Source organism: Strigops habroptila, chromosome 1 (genome assembly GCF_004027225.2).
Source record: "Strigops habroptila isolate Jane chromosome 1, bStrHab1.2.pri, whole genome shotgun sequence".
NCBI classification, from domain to species: Eukaryota; Metazoa; Chordata; class Aves; order Psittaciformes; family Psittacidae; genus Strigops; species Strigops habroptila.
The window spans coordinates 66813284-66833945 of NC_044277.2; the positions used below are offsets into that span (position 1 = coordinate 66813284).

The following is a 20662-nucleotide window of genomic DNA, read 5'->3' on the forward strand; positions in this document are numbered from 1 at the left end:
ATGTATAATGTTTGTGTCGGATACTTAAGTTAAACACCTAATCACAGAATCAACTATTAACTTACTGTGTCTAGTATCAGGCAATGAACATCTTTTGCTAGTGTACCTTTGGTATACCTTGCTATTATTCCTTACTAAATATTGAAAAAAATTTAAAAAGCTTTGCAGTTTCAAGTTTTCAAATACATTTTCATTCTTAGCCATCTCTTTCTAGTTCCGCATGAAGGACTGATACATAAAGGATTCTTTAGTATACATCTGGTTTAGATAAATATTTAAAGGTTTTTCACATAACAAATTGTGATCTTGATTATCTTATTACTCAGCTTTCCTCCTTAATCTTCCCTCAGAACCTCCTGTTTGAATGCAATGTGGAATTAAAATAGTACTTCAGTAGTGAGAGCAAACTTCACATAGGATTTTTCTTTCTCTTTATAGATGGAAATTCCTTCTGTGGGTATTGTGAACAGGTACATTGCTACTCAGGGGCCTCTTCCACACACATGTGCACACTTCTGGCAAGTAGTCTGGGATCACAAGTTGTCACTGATCATCATGTTAACAACTCTCACGGAACGAGGACGGGTAAGCGTTCAGGTTCTTTGTATGCTAAAGAAATGTATAAAGAAATGTGCCTTTAAACTTTTTTCCCATTATTGTGATTAAATAACCCTAAAACAGGCCAGCTTGTTCTGTTGAATCATTTCTCTGAAGGCCCAGCTTTCTAAATTACTTAGAGGAACAATACTGTGCAATGTTTTTTGTTATGCTTCTCGGAAAACAAACTAGCTGTCTGATAAACAGAAATCATTGCATTGACTTCTTTTTGCTAATCAGCCAGGTACTACATGCTGTTATTTTTATCCCCTGAAAACTGGGCTCCATGTGGCAGTTGCTCTCTTAATGATTCAGCAGATGTTTGGAAGCATGGAGCAGGTTGAGCAAAACTTGTAAACATGGCTTCAAGCAAGAGTCTAACATTGCAGTATTTACTAGTTTCGGCATGCTGGTGATTAGAATTTAACTTGCTTAAATTTATGTATGTCATAGGTTCTTTCCTAGAATTGATCTGAAAATTCCTGTAATTCTGTTAAACAAATACTACCAATCCATGAATTTCAGAATAATATAGAATGGTTTGCGTTTGAAGGGACCTTAAAGATCATCTGGTTCCAACCCCCCTGCCATGGGCAGGGACACCTTCCACTAGAGCAGGTTGCTCAAACCCCATCCAACCTGGCCTTGAAAATTAAAGCAATATCTGGTGCATTCTGGTGCATTTTGGTTTACCCTATCCTTTCTAGTTTTAAAGATGACGCTTTTAGATTATTAATGTACATAAAGGCATTGTTTTTGACATTTTAGAGGCTGAAAACTGAACAGTTTGGGGTTTTTCTGAGGCGGATGATGACTCTTGTATGACTGCACTGTAGCCTTTATCATTATTTCCTACGTAATCTATCCTATGCTATCAAATTTCTGGCACACCAGTCAAAACCAATTTTTTTTAGAAAGCAAGAAAGTAAGTGTTTCAGGTCCTAAACAGCATAATGGTTGAGACATAAGTAAGGACAGTTGGGTATTCCTTTTGCTGCTCTTCTCTGTGCAGAATGGGTTATCTCTTAGGGCTTTCACAAATGGAGCCTGTCTTGCTCTTTCCCTCAGCTGTGAGACTGCAGTGTTGGAACAGGGTAGAAAAGACTGTTTCACACTACTTTTCGCATTCCAGCATGATCTTGCTTCAAGGTCTAAGAATAATTCAGTTTGGAGAGACCTGTGGAGGTATCACGTACACAACTCAAAGCAGGGGCAGCTTTGAATTTCATGCAGGTTGCACAGTGTCATGTCAGTTAAGGTTAGATTATTTCCGTGGATGAAGGTTCCACAGCCTCATAGAGCATCTTGTTTCTGTGCTTGAGCATCCTCACGGACATCTAATCAAAATTTCCATTTTTAGTCAGTGGCCTCTTGTCCTTTCATTGTTCACTTCCAAGAAAAGTGTGGCTCTGTTTTTACCGTAACCTGCTATTAGGTGGCTGAAGTTAGTTATAAATTTGTCCCCTGTACTTTTGTTCTTAAAAGGGAATAAATCCATCTGTTTCTCTTCCTATATTATGCCTGGAGAAGTCGTTCTAGCAATTGCAGATAAGTACGAGAGAGAAAACATCTTGCATCCAATTTACCTGAATTTTTATTATAAATTGCTAAAACAAAGGTTTGTAGAGAATTTAGCCAATTTTGTAATGCTATTTTCCAATTCGGGTGTAAACACCTCACCAAAAAACCAGAATAGATTTTATACCACTCAAATTCTGTGAACCATAGCATAGGAGGGGAAACTGGAAACAGAGGTGCTTGTATACAGTCTTGATGTGTGCTTATTTTTCATTACAGACCAAATGTCATCAGTACTGGCCTGATCCCCCAGATGTAATGGAATATGGCAGCTTTCGTGTCAGATGCCACTCTGAAGATTGTACGATTGCTTATGTTGTTAGAGAAATGGTGATTACAAATGTTGAGGTAAATACCTGTTATCATTAATTATTCCCAAGCAAGCTGAATGAATACATGTATAGATAGGTAGACATAGACTCTTGTGTCTGAGCATGAACACCTCTGAAAATATACGTGTGTATATATACACACATTTTTATAAAACAGATATGTATATATTATATGAATCAACATTCATATAATTCATATAATCATCAACGAGATGATTATTTCTTTAGAGCTTCTTCAAAACCATACTTTTTGAAGTTCTATAATACATTAATACATTATGCTGCACTGGTACTGTAATAAGTTTTGTAAAGAAGTGTAGTGCTTTTCTATAATCAGTTTTGCAGTCACTGACTCTTCCCAAGTATTCTGATTTTCAATGAGAGTTTTTTTTTCAAACTGTCCTCCTTCAAGGATGAAATGTGGGTCACTTGGTTAATGGCACATGCAGCTAGAGTAGCTAACGAAGTGAAGCGTAGCAATGTTGTTTTGAGAGAAGATGCAGTGTCACCAGCTCCTTTTCATTGTTTTTAGTCAGATTTTAAAAAAGAAGAAAAAAATCCTTATATTTCTCAATTGAAATGTGCTCAGTTTATGTAAGGTGCTTTTTCCATGGCTGTTAATAGTTTACACTAATAGAAAGGTTAAAAAGCAAAAAGAACATGGGATACTTCTTGCATATCAGGTTGTGTTGTAAAATCTATTTTGAGATCACATCTAGACTTCCCACAACCTGAATATATCAGATGAAGGTTGGCTTTGTTTGTAAGTTGTCCTACATTTCTTACACATTTCCCTCTTCGTCTCTTTTCCTAAATTCTATGGTCACAAGTATTTTCTAAAAAGAGTAAGAGTTTGTGCTATCGTAAGATACATGTGTAAGAAATCGCTCTGTACTGACCAGATGCTAATTTACAGTTCTAATGCTATTCAATCTTTTAAACTTCTGTATGGTTAAGTAGATTTTACTGTTACTAGAATTGCTAGTAATAAGAAAAAAGAAATATCAGTTTTAAAATGTGACATTTAATTGATGTTCTTACAGCAAGATGACCAATCCTTTAGTCTCATAAATTTGTAACAGAATCACTTGACAGTGCATCCAGATTTGCTTTAACATGATTAAGATTTCCTTTGAAGTCATAAACATCACATGTTTAGAGGTGCCAGTACTTTCAGTTAAGATTGTTTACAGTTCCTAGATATAAGAAACCATCCAGTCAGGGAGCAGCATGATTTTTGCTTCCATTTTTCAGCCAATTAATCTGTAAATGATAAACTTGAATGTCAGCACAGAAGAAATTAACCTTATTAAAGCAGTACTGCAGAGTCTATGTAGACTAACTTTTAGTCCCTGTCACTTAAATTAGGTGATTGCCAGTTGTCTTTGGGTAGCTAATGCTTCATGTAAATACTAGTTACTCTTTTCAAATACTTGTTCTTTTTCTTCATTAACATTTCTCAAACCATTACATAATTTTGAGTAAATTCACCAGTGACCATATTCAATATGGGGTTTTTTTTCCACTTCAGGTGTCTCTATTAGTATGTGATAATTCAAAATCCTAATGAGAGTGGGGCAGACAACTTTATTTTTCATTTATTTTAATACAAGTTAATTATTTTTGCAATAAAGTGTTTGTGAGAATGTAGTGTGCCTTTGTAGACGTGTTAACAGGTGTGAAAGTTACAAGGATCTTCAACTAAGTTGTCTCATGATAGCTCTCAGCTGAGAACATCATTTCTAATGCAAAGGGGTATGCTTGCATAGATTTCATATAGATTAGCCAAAAACATGCTAAAGCAAATCCTAGGTGGATGTGAATGGGTTGTGGTAAGGACAAGGTTGTTTTGAGGGGGTCTTTTATTCTGGTTTACCTTTTTCACTGTAGGCAAGTTTATTTGTACACTGAAATAAAGTGGCTACACTCAGAAGAACACTCAACACTGGCCTGTCCAGACAGCAAAAATATGACCCTAATAAGTGATAACTCTGTGTACATTTGGCATTTCAGATGGAAATAAAAACCTTTGTAGCTTGTTAAAACATACTGAAAGAACTCACTGAAACACTGATATATCTCCTAGTTTTATATGTCATTTGAGCTGCTTTCTTAAAGCTGGCCAGATGTGTTCTTCTGGAGGCATCTTGTGCTTGAGTAGACTTTATATAGCTTTATATGTACTACCTCTCACAGGTAGAGTTGTTGTATTCTTTGAAGAATACATTAATTAAGAATACATCTGAATTCAAACCAGGGTTTTATTATTACCTGAACTAATGTGAGCGTCATTGAACTGGTCTTTTCGAAGACAAGTAGCTTTTAATAGTAAGATGGATAAAGCTTCCAAACTCACAAAAGAATTGATTTCTGTTGAGAGTTTCCTGTGAATTAAGTTGCATAGATTTCACATCTGCCTTTAGGGGAAAATAGCTTGAAAGAGAAGTGTATGAATGTATGAAATGATGCCTTTGGCTTTTTATTCATGTATGTTCTGAAGACTTGAGGAACTAGAAACTTCTGAGGATTTTTCTGACACGGTTTAACTTGGTGCTTCTCTACCTGTGATTGAACATTAGCCAATGTGTGAAAAATTTATAACTGTTCTAAGCCTCATGAAATGAAATAAGGATTAATTTCCTACCTTTTATTTTCAAGACCACAATTTAAAGCTCTCCTGTAACAAAATGAAAGAAAAGCAAATAAAGCACTAATTTGGGGATTTTTTTGAGGTTAGGTAGGTGATTTTTTACTTTTCAGAAAGCTTCAGAACACTTTGGAAACGAGAACAAACAGACCAAAGGAAATAAATTGCATAGTTTGACTGCAAAAATTCATCACACAGTGCAATATTGTGTAAAACAAGATAAATATTTCTTTTCTACCATTGAAAAAATAGCATGGAAAGCCTGAAGCAAACTTCCATTGAGTTTGCTTTAAGATAATCACCTTGCAACATACCATTGCTCATTAAATCTCACTAATTTCATCCAGTTATATTTTGAAAAGAGAAACCTTTTTTGTTGCTTTCTCTTGTTTAAACAAGGATTTTTCATTATGTTGGTTAAGTGTGACTGAAAGCCATCCATGGAACTTAGCAAGGCTGTGGAGATGATACATGCTGAAGTATATTATTCACATAACTTTGAAGAACTGTAACTTTGCAAGGGTTGTTTGGGGGAGGAAGGGTGGTGGTGGTGTTTTTTCTTAGTTCTGCCACATCTGTTAGTTGTCGCCACACCTTGTTGGTTGCTTCCAAAGTTCCCTGTCATTCTCCCACCTGATTAGCTGTATTTCATTCTTTAAAGACAAGTTATACCATTGCTATAATGAATGAGTGAGCGCCATGAAAGAGCACTTACACATTATAAAAAACCCCAGGTCAATGTAATTAAGACAATTCCTTGTGTCATAATGTGGACTGTTCAGCATGATTGTGCAGACAGTGACAATGCAAAAAGCAGGATTTGGGGAGATAAGCTGCTTTTTCATTTAAAAGCTATCGCTTTTCATGGACATCACAGTGATGGAGGGGATGTTCGAAGAAAAAGAAAATAAATTGCTGCAGCAATTCAAACAAACGGAAGATTAAGCATAAATTCATTTTGCTAAGGAATGATATTGCTGTTTGCTGAAGGGAGGACATAAAATTGCAAGATGAAGAATGACTGGTATCTTTCTGTTTATGAATGACCAGCATGCAGGCCTTATAATGACTGTGTTAAATTGATATTAGATGAAACAAAGACAGCAATGTCAATGAGTATACAGCCAGCAGCACTTACTGCTATATGGAGCTGAAAATAGAATCTCTGATATTTTTACACATCTTAATTGTTTGGGCTGAGGCTTTCCATGCCATTTGTCTTCCTTGCTAGATACATGTCGTACAGCAGTTAGTGGGGGGAAATGTTGAGTTTGCTCATGTTAGATTCTTAGATTGATTCACTAAAACTTTTGCTTCTGCACATTAAACAAGACCTTGTATTTTCTCTTTCCAAAGAAATCTATAGAAATTTGATCATGTCATAAATGTCTTGAATAAACCTGTCACACTGCAGAGGTATTTCAAAGGCTTCTCTGAAAATTCTCTGAAAAGTGTCTGCACTAAACGTGTTCTTTTCTGTCAGATACTTGAGATAGAAGAACAAGAATTAGTTTTGAATAGTAAAGAGCTGAAGAACAAAAGTAGACTAAAAGTGTTACGGCAAGAGTGTACAGGAGCATAGTGAGGTGGGAACAGTGGTCCAGCAAAAATCCAAATGCCACTGCCAAATTATCTGCTTTTCAGAAACTAGGCTTTAACCCTGATCACTGAGTCTCAGCTTTCAAGGTATATTTTTGAAGCTCACTAGCAAAGAGCATACCTTTTCCTGCTTAGAAGATAATAGGACCATTTCAAGTTTAATGTAGTTCATGGTGAAATTTTTCACTTTTTTTTTATGGTAGATTATTATAACCTAGACCAAAAAGGACATTAAATGAAAAGGTGAAACACAAAATCAATGGCTTGGATTTTAAGAAAAGTCAAAATTAAGGTTGACCTTTCAAGTCTAAATTTCCTTCTTTCTATATGAATATTATCATTCTAAGCTCTGTGTGTTGTTTTTTCTGAAGAGCACTCAATTCTTCTGTTAGTCAGGGAGAATCATTTTAGGAGAATGAAACAAGGAAGTCTGCTTTTTGATTTAATTATAATAAGCAGGGCTGCAAACTACAGAAAGATGAAGAATTGATATTTTTGTGGCTGAAGGTCTTGATAATGAGGTGGTTTTGCAAGTGTTGCAGCAGCCATTTGAAGCATTACCACTAACAGCCCCATACTTTGTCAGGAGTTGCAATCCCAATGACAGGCTTAGTAAAGATCATGTATCTTTACCCTGTGTTTCTGAGCAAAATTTAGATGTTAGCTTAACTGCAATGAAGTTGCTTTTGCAGTAAGATGTCTTGAATTTGCACAGGAGGGGTAGGTACAGGAACATTTTATTTTTGGCAGATACCTTTGCTGCAACAACAATAACCATTATCAGAAGGACACTAACGAACACCTTGGGTTATGTCTAAGAAGTCTAAGACCTCTGTAGCTGCTTGTCAAATTAATACGGTTCAATGCTGTGAAGCATCTAAATGCTGGCCAAATGGCTGATGATAAACTGGGCAAATGACATAATCTAGAAGCGTCATTTGAGTCTGTACATTGGTTGGACTAATTTTTTTAAAATCAACCATTGTTAAGCTGATTTGTGGAAATACCAAATACATAAATTCAATTGAAATCAGTCCATGCGCATTTGATAAACATTAAATATTTTTGGAACAACAAGGTGTGTAATGTCAAGTTAGGCAAAAATAGCAACTAGACCATGAGCAACTCTTGTAAGTCTAAACTTACAGAAAGTGAGACAGCAAAACAGGACTAATAGAGCCAGATTTTATAAAAATAAATTTTACATTTATCAGTCATTCAGATGCTACAATAACAACTTTCATTTAAAACCTCAGTCTAAAAAAAAAAATTGTGGAAAGGATTTTAAGCTGACTTGTAGAGGATAACGGTTTGGACAGCAACTTGAGTATAATGAGAAGCTACCTCTTCCGCTACTAGGTTTGTACAAAGAAGCAGGATCTGGCAGAAACAGGGTGTTTAAAAATAACTATTTGTAATAGGACATATACAGTGAGGCTACCTATGGGACCAGTAAGTGTAATTCTAGCACTGTTTTTAATGTACAAGTGCTAGATTTTAGTAACTGTGGTGGTCTTTTAATTAAAGTTATTTCCATGTGTGGTGGTATTTGATTGACATCTTCTGAATTTAAAAGCGGACTTTTACTATAAGTGTAAAGACTTGAGGATTTTATATTCAAAAAAAACCCAAACAAAACGAAACAAAAAAAAAAAAAAAAAAACCAAAACCCACTAAAAATAGCTTTAAAATTCCAGACTTTGCCAGAGTACTGATTTGATACCTTCTGCATGAGACATAAAAGTATTAGAAGAACTAGTTCTAACATGAGTAAAACTGTTTTTTACAATAGATTTAACTTTTAATTAAAAAACAATTAAAATATTTGTGCATTTTGAAAAGTGAGTGATGTAATGATCAAGTTTTAACAATTTAAATAATCTCAAAAGAGCTCAACTGAAAGAATCAAAACTGATCATATCAAAATGCTACAGATAAAACGCAAGCAACTAGAAAACTATACTGAAGCTTGAGGCATATCTGAAATAACAAGCAGCTATGTTGGTGTTTAGGGGTGAGTAGGGCATATAACAGAAAATTAAGATAATCACACCCAAAAGGAGCAGCTCTGAGGATTAGTTGCATGTTCTGACATGTATTCTTACTCCAAGTAAGTCTTACGTAATATGTTTGTGGTACTTAATGTGTATGAACTATTTTTAAAAAATGCAACTCACTATATTTGAGTCTGAATTACTAACAAGTAAAAATTAAGTTAACTCTATCCTCTTTTCTGTGCTAGTAAAATGGCTTTTGATGCTACAGATCACTGTCGGTGGTTCTTAGGTGTGCCGCTGGCATTTATCCATGATGCGTGGCTTGAAGGTCTTGATGCACATGAAAGGTCACTGGATGCTCACTCTTGGATAATTTTAGAATGAATCAAGTCTTTGTTTCAGCTGAAAGCTGTAATTCAAATGTCTCTGATTTAAGAGAATCAGCTCAAACTGCTGCATGTAATTGCTGCGTTATCTCATTTCCCTTTTGAAGAGCTTCTGATTAAGCAGGCGCAGGTTTCCAAAAGACAACTTTTTAATTGTTTGAATTGTTTAATCGACATTTTATTGTTGTGTTTTTTGTATCTGTTTTCAATCTGTAGCATTTCAGAAAAATTTACAGTGTAATTATTTGATCAAGCTCTCAACTACATAATGGCAGCAAAGCTGACAAGAAAAAGGCTGTGCTTTTTCTTGCAGAGATCCCGGTCTTGTAAGGTCTTTTTGATGATAGTTGCCAATACAATTTGTATTACAGCGAGCTTGGTCATTAATGGTAGATTATATTATCCACTTGGGCCTTATGCTAGACCTTTTAATAGTGATTGCTCAGCCTTTAAGAAGCTAAGTATGAGCCATGTTGTTTATCTTCGTGTCCCTGGAGGCAATTGTAAATTTCTGCAATTACTTTGACTGGGATGAACACACTTCCTAGAATTCTACTTGGTACACAGGCAGTAGTTTATCCTGTCTTCTGTATCTTACTAACCTGCTTCTTAGGAGTGGAATCATTTCCTCAAGTGGAAGAGGAAAGCAAGCAGTTGAAGGCACTTGAAGCAGGTCATGTATTTCAGTAGTTTTGCACTTACTTAAAAGGAAAAAAAAATACCTCTTAAAGTCACAAGCATCGTGAAAACATTCTTGCATGGAACACTAGGGAGAGGCTAGCTTTTATAGACTAATGCAGTGATAAAGGAGTTTTTATTTCATTAGTGTCAAATGTTGTCTAGTAATGGACATCAATAAATTCCAGATAACAGCTTAACTGTTGCTAAATGTGTGGAAGAAGTAAAGGAGCCTGAAGACTTCTCTCAGTTTGTGAAGCGTGAGATCATTGTTGCACAATGCAGCAGAGCTGAGGAGTATCTCAGGTTTTTTTCCTTCCCACCTAATCATTGGTTATATATGTAACATAGCTGTTGAGCCCAATCTGAATGCAAAGATGATTGAGTGATTTCATAATCAAAGTTAACAAAAAGCTAAACTGAAAGAACTTCTGTAAAGCTACTTTTTTAGGTATAATTGAATGAAAAAGGAGCTCTTCATACAACAGAATCTTTTAACTGATTTTATTGCTTCCATACATAAGTATCCTTCTGTGGGTCGTACTGAAGTCATTCATATATGTACAGTGAACATGTATGTATGAACTATATATATTGTTTTTGAACATAAAAATGTATTTAGCAAGTGTTCCAGGCAACTTTATAACTGAATCTGTAAGTACGCAAGCATACATATTTAGAATGGATTATGTAGCCCCAAGACCCTGTTATTTTGACAGAGTTCTCAGTAGTTCTCTGATGTTTTCAGCTATTTCTTCCAACCTATTCTATTACATAGTACTAGTATGCATACATTTTGTAGTATTTTACCTGAGGTGAATCACTGATGTCAAGGTATAGTAAGTCAGCAGTCAATAAATTCAAAAAATTACAATCTGTTTAGATCACAGAAGTTAAACTTGATGCCTCATTTATTTAGAAAATGCTATGCCTTTTGCATGCTTTCTAAGAATTGCATGTTCATACTTTGAGTTTTAAAATGACAAATATTTTCTACATCATATGCATCTTATAGCATCTGCAGAATACACCTGTGAAAAGTATGACCTGTATCTAGTAAACATCAATATAGGAGTCATAACACTGAACACTTTTTGAAAACCTTACTTATTTTAGACAGAACAACACCACACAGTCACCCATCTCCAGTACGTTGCTTGGCCTGATCATGGTGTTCCTGATGACTCAATGGACTTCTTGGAGTTTGTGAACTGTATGAGGCCAAAGAGAGTAAAGAATGAGCCTGTCCTTGTTCACTGCAGGTACTTGTGTTATAAAATTCTGATTATAGATTTGCTTCAGCCTTAGAATAAGCATTTGCTTTGAAAAGTTTGTCTGCAAGGCAGGAGATTCTTTGAATAAGATGAAAACATTAAACTGTGCAATAGCAGCATTCACTGTTGAAGACAGAGGCACTGGTGTTGTATGTAAAGGACAAGTTTCTTTTCTCTCCCTTTGTCCTACAATCTTTGGGTGAAAAGGCTTAGTCATGTAATTATCAGAGAGCTGATAATCTGCAGTGTAAGTTGTTCTCCATTTTTATCCTCTACCACTGTTGTAATTTCATTTTCAATGGTACTGCAAAGGGGTTTTTGCAGCTGTTCAAATGCCTGTCAAAAAGCAGTCAGTTAGCTCTTAAATTTTTAGTCAAAAATACCAAATGAGTACATTTAGATTTGTAAGCATAGTTGTTAAAAATCCATTCACTTTAGGTGATGTTCTAGTTTTATTTATATAAAAATTCTTTTCTTTTTAATAATTGGCAGGAAATATACTGAACTTGCTTTAAAGATAAGCTTCTCACTCTGTCCTAATATTCAGGTCTTCATGTAATTTCTAAGGGTCTTTGGCATCCCAGTATTAAGACTGTGATATGAATCTGGTGCATTGCAAAAAACTAATTTATAGACTATTTTTCTGTTACATTTCACAGCGCTGGAATTGGTCGCACTGGTGTATTGGTCACTATGGAAACAGCCATGTGTTTAATTGAAAGGAACCAACCTGTTTATCCCCTGGATATTGTACGAAAAATGCGAGACCAGCGAGCTATGATGGTGCAAACATCAGTAAGTGATAGAGAGGAAGCCTTATTTTCTGTACATATGTACTGCATTTGCTCAGCTGTGAGAAAACAGAATACCGAAGAGCTGCATGTTAACATCTAGCTCTATCCTGGGTGCTCTATCACATTCCCATGCCTGCATTCCAGCTAGCCCCACTGCTCACACTTGATACTCAGCTTAGGGCTGCTGGGAAAAGCCATTGGGGATTATTCAGATGTAATAGAAGGATTGTTCAGTTGTAATAGCCTTGCCTGGAGCATGTTCAGCTGCCCTGTGGGTATTGTATATGTGCTCCAATTCTAAGATGATACACACAGCCAGAATCATGTTGTGAATTAGTATCAGATAGGGCATACTCAATGAGTAAGAATGGACTCATCAGAGCTATTAAATGACCAATTTAGTGTCTGCTGTTAATCATGTGAAGGCTGTAGTTTCTCAAAGATCTGCAATCTGATAGTCAGGAACACCAAAACAAAAGCTTTGACCAAAATAATAAAGCTACAACAAAATTTATGTAACAGTATGGCCTTTCATTAAAAAAAATAAATTAAAAAAAAAAAGAAAAACTAACCATTTTGTTCCATTACAGAGAAATTAGAGGTGCTAAACAATACAGAAAGCAGTGCTATAGGAGGTACATAGTAGAACTAGTTATCTGCTGAGTAAGCAGTAAGAATACATGCAACAGATAAGAGCAAAGAGAACAAGTAGTCTGAGTCAGAGGAAGAAATGCTGAAGTGCTCGTTCTTGTTTGTTCAGTAACTTGATCACAGAAGTATTGAACAGAGAGCTAAATATCATATTTGGCTCGTTCAGTCAGTAAAAAAAATGCAAATGATAATAACAATGAAGAGATAAGTCAAGATAATTAAGAAATAAAGACAAAAGAAGAGAGTGATATTGAAAGTGGGAGTAATTGACTAAAGGGTTGAAAGAAAAGGCATGAAGATCGAGATGCAGAAAATTCATTTCCATGCCCCAGTTTTCCTAAGGTTTTCTGTACTTAAGAGAAAATGTATTGCAGGTTACAGAGAAGAGTCACATTCCTAACTACTGGTATTTAAATGCAGTGTAAGGTCCTTGGTGGTCCAAGTATTATCTTTTAGCCCTGTCCTTTGGGAGATATTGGGGGAATGTTTCCAGATGCCTCTAGAGAGTTGATGGGAACTGGAATACAAGGGAGAACATTTTGAAGATGTAAAAAGGGACTTAGAAAATGTGAAGCTGCGCTTCTTTGAATATATGACATGGAGCTTTGGAGGAAGGTGTTCATTTTGGGGTTTTGACAATGGTGAAAAGTACTTTTGGAGGAGAGGTATGTATTGATATTTGTAAGTTCTTTTAAATTTCCATCATCTTGTGTTCCTGGGATTCTGTTGGTCATAAACATTTATTCAGGCTAGGTGGATTTTTAGTCCTATTGCTAATGTCTTCTTGTATCACTTTTCAGAAGGAGGCTCACAGGCTAACTGGCTTTAACAGACAGGTCCATCAACAGAAATAGTCTTTGCAATAGTATAATTCAGGAAAGAAACACTTATCTAATTTGTGAGGACTTTATAAGAACTAAATGAGCTCAGAATTTTCCGTGATGGAAGAATTAATGTGGCTGCTACTCTTCAAAAATATTCATTCCAAAGGTTTTGATCCCATTCTGTTACAAAAGGCGATGTGTGGTCTAATCACAAATTAAAATAAAGTGACGACTCCTTCTGCAATAGTGTAGGTGGTTTAAAAAAAACCAAAGTTTTTAGCAAGGCAGTTGGACCTATATATCCTATATGGTAACTTTAAGTGCATTTTTAGTCATGTAACTTAAATGTGCCCAGTAATATGTAACTGCAGGATTGTTAGGTTTAGAATACTTGTAATAATCAGATAACTACCAAATAAATAGATGAGATGTATAAAGAACAATAAAGACATATATAAAGAATCTCATAAATTTGTATAGCCTTTACAACTAAATCCTATTTCCTGAAATTTAAGCATGTGTTCTTTTAAATTTGAGGGTTGTGTTTTCCCTTGGCATGAGATTTTTAGTGCTTGTCCTTCAAAGAATGTTACTTTTGTTTACAGTGAACACCGCTAGCAGAGTTGGATTTTCTCCTTCCATCTTTGTGTCTCCTCTCCTGTCATTGTCCAAGAGAAAAGGAAGCAGTGGGACTGTTAGCTCTATTCAATACTACTATACAATCAGGAGTTGAATCATCCATAAATGTTTTGTTTTTTTCTTTCTTATACAGAGTCAATACAAATTTGTTTGTGAAGCTATTCTTCGTGTTTACAAAGAAGGATTGGTTCGACCACTGGATTCCAGTTAGCACAGCACTGAAGGATGAATTATTTTTTCCCCTAAAAACACTGTTCTTTAAGTAAAGCAAGGGCTTGTTTCTGAAAGCAACTAGAATGGACTTGGGAAGCCCATGAAAAGACAGATGAGCACATTTGAACTGTGGCACTTTAAATTTCTCAAGAAGATTGCTAAATCATGTACAGCGTAATGAAGACATGTAGATAAATATATGACAGCAATTGTGTGTAATATGCTTTGTTCACATAGACAACCATAAACAATCATGGGAACCATAATATGTATCTTTTACTGCCTTAAAACACTCTTCACTTTGGAAGTTAAAAGGTCCTTGTGTTTCCTTTGAAATAGCAAAAAGAAAACTCATAGTGTTGAAATGATTCAGCTAAGGTATGTAGTATCTTTGTATGAAAGTGCATTGGAGCTGAATATTTAAACTTTCTTACTGGGACACTAGATATTCATGGAGATGTAACTTTGACTGCTAAAAGGCTGATCAAGAACTTTAAAGGCTAATGTGTAAGTAGTGTACATTAAGAGGTGGAGAAATTAAGTATTCAGTTACCATAAACCTATTAGTAAGTACGCCAGCTGTAATATGCTTCTTAGAAATCACATCTACTTGTATGTGATTTGAAAATAATGCTGCATTTAAGCATTTATGCAGATGGTACTGTCTACATCTTCTGTTGATCAATTTTAATTACAACTTGCCCTTTTAACAGTGACCTGCTTCTTACAGTTTTAGTTATTTTATTCCTTATCTTCTGTTTCTGCTGTCCATGTCTTTTATACTTGTTTTTCACTGCTGTTTTTTATATGTGGACTGAAAGCATTTTAACTTAAACGAGGTTTAATTTTCTGTCACCTTTGTTTCCATATGTATTTATGAGTTCTCAGATGTAAATGTGGATTAATGTTGCACACAAGATACTAGAGTTTTGACTTACTGTATATGCAAAGTAGTCTAATCCAATACTGGAAGAAAAATTACTACTGAACCCATCAAATATGTTGCTGCTATTTCAAGGTGTGAAGCTTACAAGGGCACAGGTGTTGCTAGTGTTCAGATGGTGATAACATGTTGACTTGCTGCCCTTCAGCAAAAACTGCTCTTACCCAGTGAAACACAACTCCCTCTTGCAAGAATTCTGTGGGTTTACTGTGTTTCTTGCTTTATGGAAATGCAGCTAAATTCATACGAAGATTTACATGGAAAGAGAATGAATTTGTGCATTGATGAATAACTCACCCTAAGGTACACTGGTCTCAATTTCATTTCAAGTGGGAGAATTGGACTTTCTGAACAATATAACCACATTTGTATGATGTTAATTTATTTTGTGTGTGCTTTTTGATTACCCTGAGATAGTACTTCATTTTTGAATAGTATTTAAAAAAATATTCTAAGGGACTGTTTAAAACTCTGTTATTTAAAAGATTAGTCCTAAATAAGGAAAAATTTTTATGTGGCATATTAGCCAGATGTTTATATGTGTATAAAAGAGAAAACTAGATAATTTTCTTTTTAGAGGTATATGTACACACATAACCAGCTATATTTTAGAATTATGGTTTGTGTTATGGGTATTATCATTTATATCTGGAGTTTCATTATAGAAACTGCCACAGCTGTACAACATGCATCTCTCGTGTTACCAGAAGGTTATGTTTCTTCCCCAGGAGATAGCTGAGAAGTGAATGTAGGATGTGCTAAATTGCTGACTCTTGCCTTTCTGTAGGGTTGGTCCTTTCTTCAAGATTACATTATTAGTTATAGATAAAGATACCTGGCTTCTATTTATTGATCAGAAGTATTTTAATTGGAACACGCAGGGTAACTGGCAAAATGGAAAGCTTCTTGGTTTTGTTAAGTTGCAGGGTGAACAGGTTTGTGCTCATTCTTATATACTGCATTCCAAATTTCACTTTCACTGAAGTTTTTGTAATACTTTGGATCATTATCCTCTTGCTTGATTGGGCACAGACTGGAAGGCAAGAGACCATAACTCTGGTTCACTCTTAACTTGCTAAAGTGCATCAGGTCAATCTGCCTGTGACTCCAAACATAAATTATACTGGACCTGCACATGTTGCTTGGGAAGTTTTTATTGAAAGATGCATGTGGAAAAGTGTTGTACAAGTGCAGGCCACCTGCTGCTGTTAGAGAGGACATCGCACAGTGAAAAAACCTAGTGGCTCTTTCCCACCTGAGAAGTAGTGGGCACTAAAGAGTCTGTTCCTGCTGGGTGGTTAACAAAAGTCTCCCTTTTGTTATGTGTGTGCCTTGCTGTTAAAACATCTCCTTTTTTTTTTTTTTTTTTTTTTTTAATTTTTATTTTGCCCAGGTCTCAAAGTCATCCTTTGCGGTTGGCATGACTTGCAGTTAGTAGTTTGTCAAGAAGTGCAAAAGGAAAGGAGGAAAAAACAAGAAAATAAATAGTAAGAAAATATTTAGAGCATCTCTTTGTGACATGTTTCTTTCATAGAAGTACTTGGTTTATTTGCATTCAAGGTTATTGCTATATTCCTACTGCTATTTATGTTTCTTCATATTGAATATGTATTTACCAAAACACTTTAAATTTATTCCTTATATAACTCCAGTCTCAAGATACATGGTATAGGCTTGACTTACAATACTATGTCTGTTTAAATGATGATGGTTATATTGTGACATCAAATGCTGCTCTTGTTCTGGTAAACTTAGATGGTTTTGGTAATACCATTCTTGAAGTCTTACTTGGATTTTAATAACTTGTTTGAAATTGCTGGCCACTGAGAGACTACTAAAAATTATAAAAATAGTAATCTCTGTAATATTTGATTTAATTGTTTTTGGAAAACCATAGAGCAGATGTTAACTAGGCAAGCATCTTGTACATTGTGTCCATCTTTATTTCAGTCTTGCTGGGTTTTGCACAAGTACCTGTAGGGTCCATAGGGGAGAATGAAGGGGGGGTTGTCCTCCATCTGTAGTGTGTGATGACTTTGCACTGAATAATGTATGCCTTAGATCTGATCTTGCAGTGAGAGCATAATTACGAAAACATCTTCTTAATGCTGACTTTTGTTTCCACAAGAATTGAGAAATGAAAAACACACTGAATTGATTGATCAGTGGGAAGGGAGGGGGTTGGTAGAGTTAAAACTCCTAACACTGTTTAGCTGTTTGTCTGTCAAGCAATTGATAAACAGTGGGAAATTCTGTGAAGTCAAGATTCTGCATAACCTACATAAACACTTTAACCTCAGTTTTGCTTGTGTGATCATAACAATAAGTATTCAAAAATTCTAGCATTGCGGTGGATGAAGAGGGAGTAATAAGCCTTTGAGGTTTTCATCACTGTGAAATACAATAACATTTATTCTTCAGAATTAAATAAATTTTAACTAAATGGCTTTATATTTGATACAGAAGTAACTAAAATGCCTATTCAGAGCGTCTTCAGAAATATCACAGGGGAACACTTCTGAGATGGAGGTGGGAGGGACACGTCTTACCATGTATTGAAAATAATAAAAATGGTGCCATAAACCATGAATGCCTTTGTGTAACAGGATGTACGAAACATGAATCATTAAAATACAACAAAACCTTGAATAGTGGTGGTGTTTTGGACCAAAAAAAAAAAAAGTTTTCTAATCCAGCGGTTTGCCTTCAATAATCCTGTCTTTTTCATGTTGGTACTAAATTATATGCAATCAAAATGTACCTAAGAATTCAGCAATAGCTCTTCATATACACTCACCTATTTAACAGTTGGTTCTTTATTTTCCCTCCCTTTTCTACTATGCAATATTTGGTTAAATATATATATATTTTTCATAAGAACTGTGGTTCTGAAATACTTACTGAACTATGCATTTGCTTTATTAAAGAATGATATGATACTGTTTTACAATGAACGTTCTTCCCTGTAGATAATGTTCTTATGTGTCAACTAAATGCATGAGTAGTCCACTGATTGAAGATGTTGAAAATAGACACACATGGTTCATATTCAGTCAACTAAAATTTAAACACAGTTATTTCACCAGTAATGGCTTTATTGTTATATCCTGAAATGAAGCATTGAAGTGCAAGTTTATTTTACTCCTTCATATAAAGCCTTTCCAAAGAGTACATGCACTAGGAAATGTTTGTATTTCGATTAGTAACCTGCAACTAGTCTACTTGATTAAAAGCATTTATTAATTGAAACTGTATAGAAGGTAAGGTTGTGTCATAAAATACTGCGTTCAGAGGAAGTTGAAAGCCAAGTGAATGAATGATTAATTCATTATATAAAACATAATGTTTTGATTAAATGGATTCTCTTACATTTAAGTTCTGACACTGATAGTGTTAAGCCGTCTCAGATTAACAATAGCACTATATTAACAGTTTAGCAATCAGATGCAATATGATTTAGTTGTGGTGCACTTTAACATATTTAAAGTTCCAGTTATTCAATAGCTGTACAAACTTTAAACGAGTATCCACAATCACTGAAAGTTGCTGTCTTTAAAAAAAACCGTAAGTTTTTCCAAATGAAAAGGAAGGATGAGCATATGATATTGATCGATTCAAGCATTTTTCAGCTCAGACTAACTCTGTGACAGTAGCAATCTGATTTGTCCACGGACAGAAAAAGCAGTTGTCGAGCACCAAGAATATAATGGAAAAACCAAGTAAGAGACCAGGAACTACTGTCTTTTTAAGACAAATTCATCTCAAGAGCTGGCATTGAGGGTGGGGAGTTGAATGTGCCTTCATTGACTCTCCTAATTTTGTTACAGACTACTTGGATAAGAGTCTTAGGTTGTGTGTTATTTTGAGCTTAGCTGTGGGTTTTGAGTCTTTAATGAAATTCTTATTTAAAATACTAAAGCCTTGATTTTTATAGACATTAATGAAACACTTCAGTTTACTATTAGTTGTTCAACTTCTCTTTTCTTGGCTTTCATGATTTCGTTTCATGAATTGTCATTGTTTCGCCTTATAAAAACACTTTTTGAGGTTTCCCACTACTGTAAAGCTGGCTTTGTCATAGACAGGCTAAGTGATGCTGCTGTTGCTTAAGATAGGATGTTACTTACACCTGCTGATGGTGCAACATGGTCTTCAGCCTGAACTGAACTCCTTTCTGATGAATTTAAACAATGCTGCTAGCAATGGTAAAAAATCATAAAGATATTTTTCAAAAACCATTTAGGGAATGTTTTGTTCAGGGCAGATAGACTTGTGTTTTCTTAAAAAATAAAAAATTAAAAATTGTGAGGATGAAAATGTTTTTAAGAGATAAAGTAGGGGTGGAAAATGGACGAATTTTTTCCCTTTGCAGAACACTTTTCTATGTTTCAAATGCATAATTTCTCTTGGAGCAATTTCTTTACTAAGGAGCCCTGCTATTGATGTGATTTAATTTTTGTCAAAATGACCTAGGAAATAATTTTGTTTAACTCTTTCCTCATTTACTGCCTTGTGCTTTTAAGTAACATTGAACAAAACTGAAGTCTTTTCCTTTTAAAAATTATTTTGGCTGTTTTCATTTGATGTCTTTTTCTGAGACATAGATGGAACCTGAATGTGTCTGCATAACTACTGAGGTTGCCACGCATCCAAGGAGGAAACAGGTGCTCTGCTAGACCTATTAAATCCATTACCTAGCATCAGTTACCAACTGTAACTAGTGTAGCATCATATTTCGATCAGCCTTTTGCAGTAACCGTTTTGTAAACAGGCCATCTTTGGAGCCTGTTCTCTCAAGCATTAGGAAGTCACCTTGTACTAAGCTAGAATTGATGCTTTAAAAAAATCCAGCATTAAAATCTGAAGGACTATTTACCAAAATCTATACAAAATACACATACCTTTTACAAGAAGTAAAAAGAGTTTCTCTGTAAAAAAGAAAGCTGCTAGGAAGTACCTTCTTTGCTGCGGGTGCATCTTACGTAGTCATAAACTGAACTAGCCCTCAACCTGTAAGGCAGTATGGCCACTAAAACACAGAAACATCAACATCAACCTAACTGCCTGATTAATTTCTCAACTTCCTTGCAAAAGGTTGTTTGCAATCCTGGTTCAGAAGTCCCTGCTGCAGGCTGGAAGGAGAAGGGGCTTCCTTCTTGACTAAAAGCCTGCTTAGTAAATCAGCCATCTGTATTGACCTTAGTGGCGTTCTACTTGTATTATCTAACCTGAGCAGTCCAGTTCAAAGTAAGGTCAGGTGTATCTATATGAGTTTGCAAGTACATTGAAGCCCTACGTTCATTTAAGAAAAAAAAGCTCAGAGCAGCAGTGTTAATTTCTGTGGGCTTCATTTGCTTCAATCAAGCAGCAGGTTAGCATGATGGCAGTTGAGTTATGCCTGGTCAATACCCTTCTAATTCAGAGCTTTGCATTCATGAATGAAAAGTTGGTATAGCTGTTGCTTACCTAGCTTTTAAGAGAAATCAAGTTACTGTCTGTAGAAATTGGGT

The 20662-nt window shown here is 35.3% G+C and overlaps 1 protein-coding gene across 4 annotated transcripts in view; it reads left to right on the forward strand.

Moving 5' to 3' along the window:
* PTPN3 (protein tyrosine phosphatase non-receptor type 3) overlaps positions 1–15532 on the forward strand; it is a 150526-nt gene extending 134994 nt beyond the window's left edge. For all 4 annotated transcript variants that reach the window (XM_030502421.1, XM_030502429.1, XM_030502438.1 and 1 more), the window contains 5 exons: positions 439–585; positions 2395–2523; positions 10931–11076; positions 11748–11883; positions 14130–15532. In XM_030502421.1, the coding sequence (XP_030358281.1) occupies positions 439–585; positions 2395–2523; positions 10931–11076; positions 11748–11883; positions 14130–14207 (636 nt within the window). In that variant the 3' untranslated portion in view covers positions 14208–15532. The remainder of the gene's footprint in view (positions 1–438; positions 586–2394; positions 2524–10930; positions 11077–11747; positions 11884–14129) is intronic.
* Positions 15533–20662: the final 5130 nt, after the last annotated feature.